This window comes from Euleptes europaea, chromosome 19 (assembly GCF_029931775.1).
Source record: "Euleptes europaea isolate rEulEur1 chromosome 19, rEulEur1.hap1, whole genome shotgun sequence".
Classification (NCBI taxonomy): domain Eukaryota; kingdom Metazoa; phylum Chordata; class Lepidosauria; order Squamata; family Sphaerodactylidae; genus Euleptes; species Euleptes europaea.
Window position 1 is genome coordinate 16,264,115 of NC_079330.1, and position 5,500 is coordinate 16,269,614.

The following is a 5,500-nucleotide window of genomic DNA, read 5'->3' on the forward strand; positions in this document are numbered from 1 at the left end:
TAGGTTGATATTTGAACCAGGAGCTTTCCTGTCTCCTCAGCTTACTACCACTTCACTATACCAGCTTATCCCCCATATCCATCGTATGGACCCCAACTTATTATTTATCCTCACTTATCCGACTTGAATACTTACTAACATAAGAACAGTCTGATTCAGCAAGGCAAGAGGTCCATCTTACCCAACTTTCTGCCTCCAACAAAGGATATGCAGATTCCTCTGGGAAGCGCAACACAAAAGGTGAGGCTTTCTTTTGCTTTGTGCACCTAGTACTTGAAGGGTAATGCCTCTGAGCATTTTAAGCTGTCCTGATTAAGCGTAGGCTTCCCTTCCTCCATAAATCTGCCAACCCCCTTTTTCAAAGCCATCTAATCTAGCAACCAGCCTTCCATCTGATGACAGCAAGTCAAGTTTCATTAAGTTACACACTGTGTGTGAAGGAAAGCTGTTCTTTCCCCTACCTTGAACCTCTTTACCACCCAATTTTATTGGGTGACATCCCAAGTCCCAGTATTTGGGATGCAGCAAATAAGTTATCTTGCTCCAAGTCACATGCTGGTTTGTAACAAGGCTTTTGGCTGAGAGAGAAAACACACTTACCTCAAGCAAAAGGGAACAGGCCTGGTGGAATGATGTCTGATGGGATCATGCCTTGGTCGTAGAAATACCACCCTGCAGAGGCAAGGCCAGCCACGAACATGGTCCCCAATAAACCTTTGAGGGCTACTGACCTCCAAGAAGAACCTGCAAGAAAAGGTTAGCAAATGCGTAGACACCAATCATCTTTTGCGGGTGCAATATTGTTAGGTAATTTATGCATGGGAGGTTTTGCCTTGGGTTTGCCGCTCCAGAGATGCACATTTTCCCCATCCAAATTCTCAAAACTCAAAAATTAGCCCCCCATGCAGAGTTTTGAGAATGCGGATGGGGAAAATGTGCATCTAGAGAGCGGCAAATCCAAAGCAAAAACTTCCATGCATAAATGGCCTTAGTCTTCCACTAGTTGCAGGGCCTTTTCAGTAGTTACCCCAATCCTGGGGTGCCCTTCCACCAAGAGATGCCTGCAGCCCTGCCCTTTCAGAAACTGACACATTTTAATTTTCATTCTGCTGGGTCTTCGAGAGAGGATCCCTTTCCGGATGGTAACTTATTTTGGCATGGAGGACTAGTCTTGATGCTGTCGGGGCTTGCTTTTGACAGATTTGACCAGTTCTTTATTTTTGTTTTGGTTCCATTTATTGATTTTTTTTCTATTTCTTTGTCGCAAACTGACTTAGAAGACACAATGCAATACACCAGCCTTACAAATATGGAAATGCAAACAAATAAACCAGCATAGCAATTCTCTGGGTAACTGCATGGTGTGTTTTTTGTATTTCCGTCACTGTTTCTTAATGTTAAATCAGACACAAATGGAGGATCCACACATATTCATTCATTCATTCATCCTCCTGTTCCTGTGAGGGGAGGTGTGGGGTTTCTAGTTTTATCTAGCAATGCCCCAAATTTCACAGCAAACATACTATGAATAACACAATCAGACTGTAATCAAAACCCAGATACATTCAGATTAAGCCAAACAATGTGAACAGCTGTCGAACAGCTTTGGGCTGAACCCAACTCTCAGCTGATCAGGGAATGACCTGGGAGTCAGCTTCTGATCCCTGGCAGAACCTAGCCTGTTCATGCAACACAGGCACAGACGGGCTATGAACTGCTGGCCGAGAAATCATCTGCTCGTTCACAGCTGGCACACGAGTCAGAAACCGAACCATCTGGCGTTCAAGCGTGTTTTTAACCTACACTGGAGCACGCAGGAGCAGCAACCCCCTGCTCCCTTCTCCCCTCTAACTGGCTTTATGTGTTTTTCCCTATATCTGGCTACAGTATCACAGGTAAATTGGGCTGGAAGGAAAAGACTGAAAGCCATGGGCCACTGCAAGGAGGGCAGACTTGAGCTTCTCTCACACACAAACTCCGTTTTCAGCTGAAAATACTCCCCCTCGACTTACGCATGAACATCAATAAACGTTCGTGGATCTTGTGGTACCTAGTCTGGCCCTTAAAACTATTGAGAAACAAACTGGTGGCAGGGTAAAGGTGAATGCTAGTCTTCATGAAAGCAGTACCAAGGAAACAACAACTCAATAGCTCATTTAACAACTTGGCTCTATTTGCCAATATACGTTCTCACCCCAGCACCACATATAAAAAATGGTAAAGGTCCCCTGTGCAAGCACTGGGTCATTCCTGACCCATGGGGTGATGTCACATCCCGACGTTTACTAGGCAAACTTTGTTTACGGGGTGGTTTGCCAGTGCCTTCCCCAGGCATCTTCCCTTTACCACATAAGCAACTCAAATAACAAGGGAGTTGATACAACTTGCTAAAGCTATATGCTCTCAATAAGCAGTTGCACTTCAAATACAGAATAAAAGAATGTATAACAGGCTATAGTCTGTAGCAGTCTGTTGCTTGATTTGTTAAAGTTTCTGTTCCTTGACTGACTTGAGGGATCAGAGCCGATATGCAGATGGCAGCACTGAGACGGCTTGGAGAAACCAAAACAGCGCAGCTAGCTCAGTGCAGCTATTTCACACACCCACGTGGGGTTAGTGTTTCGTCAGTTCTTTACCAACCATAGACTTTGGGGAGGCAGTTGCAAGTATACACAAGGGAGAACAGGCAGCATATCTTTTAAGGGCTTTACCCTTTTGAAGAAGAATAGTTGGTTTTTATATGCCAACTTTCTCTACCACTTAAGGGAGTCTCAACCTGGCTTACAATCACCTTCCCCTCCCCTCAACAGACACCCTGTGAGGTAGGTGGGGCTGAGAGAGCTCTAAGAGAGCTGTGACTAGCCCAAGGTCACCCAGCTGGCTTCGTGTGTAGGAGTGGGGAAACAAATCCAGTTCACCAGATTAGCCTCCGCCACTCATGTGGAGGAGTGGGGAATCAAACCCAGTTCTCCAAATCAGAGTCCACCGCTCCAAACCACCGCTCTTAACCACTACACCACGCTGGTCCCCCTTCCTGCCTTACCCCTGCCAGCGTCCACTCCCTCGCCCTGCTCAATAGCACTCCCAGCGCTTGTCGCACCTCCGCATTTGGACAGGGCTTCTGACGCGCGGCAGGCGGCCTTCATGACTGCCAGCTTCCCCGTCGGCTGGCCGGGGACGTAGATCTCCACTTCCACCTCGACGTCCTCCAGCTCCAGCTCCTTGCCCATGTCCCCCTTGTTGACGGTTTTCTGGCCCCGTTTCTGCGGCAGCTTTGGGAAGACCCCGCGCATCAGTTTCTCCAGCTGGCAACGGGCCTCCGCTTCTTCTCCGTTCTGCGGCTCCATGACGATTCCCACCAAGGCGCATGGAGCCTTCCGGACAATCTGCTTCACCTCCTTCAGGATCTTCTGCAGCTCTGCCTGCTTGCCTTTCACGCAAGAGGCTCGGCATAGGAAGAAGATGAGCTGGCATGACTTGCTTCCTCCTGCGGGGAACAAGGCGTTACGTTGGTCCTTCAGGACCTCCCCGGGAGGAATGGGGTGCCCGGTGGTCGAGAACAGGTCCTTGACGAAAGAGCCCATGAGACCATGGATGTCCTTGCCCCCCACGGTCTCCCCGATGAGGAGCACCTCTGGCCGCCCCCCAATCTTCTGCATCAGGACCTGAAAGTCCTGATGCGCCTTCTCCGCAGGGCATGGTGTTTTGGGGGGCTGCCCTGGGCCCTGTCCCTTCTTGCTCATGTCCTTCTAGCATGGACCCAGCTGCCTTCTGCCCTCTGCTAATACTGCAGGGTTTCCAGCTACTCTCCCTCCGGTGATGTCACAATACATGCACCCGGGCAGACACACAAAGCTCAGCCGAGTCCCTCCCCATAAGCCAAGTCGGAGGGGCACAGCCCCATCTTTAACATCTGGGCTGAAAACAAGCAGCTGGCACCCATCAGATTGGGGTCGCCAGGGTCAGTTTGTACAATCAGCAGTATTCAGAGGCAAAGGTGTTCCTGAATCGTACCGTTTTAGTTGCAAATTGACTGGGCTATGCTTTTGAATCCTCTCCCCTAGATAAAACTCTCTGGACATGGAAAACTGAGGAGTCATACTAATCTACTTGATTTTGTGAGAGTTTTGCTTTTCCATGGTCAGCATTCAAATCTTTCCCACTCCATCCAGGAGTGATGCAAACCGGGTGGAAACTTTATGGCTAGATTTTGCTGCTTGCATAAGCCCGAAGATGCTCCTGGTGAAGCAGTTCAAGCGAGACATCCAGCTAGGTAGTTCTCACATTTTCTAGAGCCGGACTTGCTTCTACACAGCCATTCTGCTTCTCAAGATGCCCTTGAAAAGTTAATCCATGCTACTTTACCCCTCCCCAACATAAAGCACAAGAATCTCAACATCAGTTAACAAAGTTTATTTTTCATGATGCATTTTTTAAATTTACATTATTTATAGTCAACAGGGTGGGACATCCAATAAACAATGCAACAACATTAGGGTTGTAGAACCAACCAGAAATCTAAAAAAGTAGAACCAAAGCAAAACCTAAGTATTAACACGACACGTTAAATGATGCAAAATTACATATTAGGATCCTACTTCCAGCAAGCTATATGGGATAGTATTTATTTACTTCATTTATACCCAACCATTCTCCCCAAGATAGACCCAAAGCAGCTTACATCATTCTCTTCTCCATTCTATCTCCACAACAACCCCGTAAGGTAGGTTAGACTGGGAGCATGTGACAGGCTCAAGGTCACACAGCAAGCTTCCACGGCAGAGTGGGGATTCGAACCTGGCTCTCCCAACTTAGTCCAATACTCTAACCACTACCCCATACTGTACAGTTGTATGCATATAATGTATAGTGTAATATCCCATCAAGACTTAGCATATAGTGTAATACCCCGTCAAGACTTCCCCAGTTCACTCTGTTCCACCTCTTTCCATAAGGCCTCACATCCCCCAGCAACGGATGGATGTCTGGGTCCTGATCCACAGCTTGAGAAGCTCTGCACCAGAAGAAGAGTTGGTTTTTATACCCTACTTTTCTCTACCTTAAGGAGTCTCAAAGCGGCTTACAATTGCCTTTCCTTCCTCTCCCCACAACAGGCCCTTTGTGAGGTAGGTGGGGCTGAGTTGGACAAGAACTGTGACTAGTCCAAGGTCACCCAGCAGGCTTCATGTGGAGGAGTGGGGAATCAAACCCGGTTCTCCAAATTAGAAGAGATAAGCAGAGGTGGTTTGAGTAGCAACTCCAATTCTTCTGCATAGCAACTCCACTCTTCCTTGGTGGTCCAAGTACTCACCATGGCGAACATTGTTTAGCTTCCTAGCTCTGATAAGCCTGGGCTAAGTTGGGCTACAATGAAAAATAAACATGGGGATAATATTACACACCTCCCCAAAATAACTGATCCTTGCAGAGTAGTGAAGACTGCCAAGTTAACCGTGGCATGCGGTTTCATGAGTCACTTGGATGCATACGTATGAAGGCT

General features: G+C 47.5%; 1 protein-coding gene across 1 annotated transcript; it reads right to left on the bottom strand.

The window, feature by feature from the left end:
* Positions 1-601: 601 nt before the first annotated feature.
* On the bottom strand, positions 602-3,743 carry LOC130491783 (uncharacterized protein C2orf72-like). The gene is made up of 2 exons (XM_056865575.1): positions 3,044-3,743; positions 602-744 (listed from the first exon to the last, which is right to left on the bottom strand). Exons 1-2 carry the CDS (start codon positions 3,741-3,743, stop codon positions 602-604), a joined length of 843 nt encoding a protein of 280 aa, XP_056721553.1.
* Positions 3,744-5,500: the final 1,757 nt, after the last annotated feature.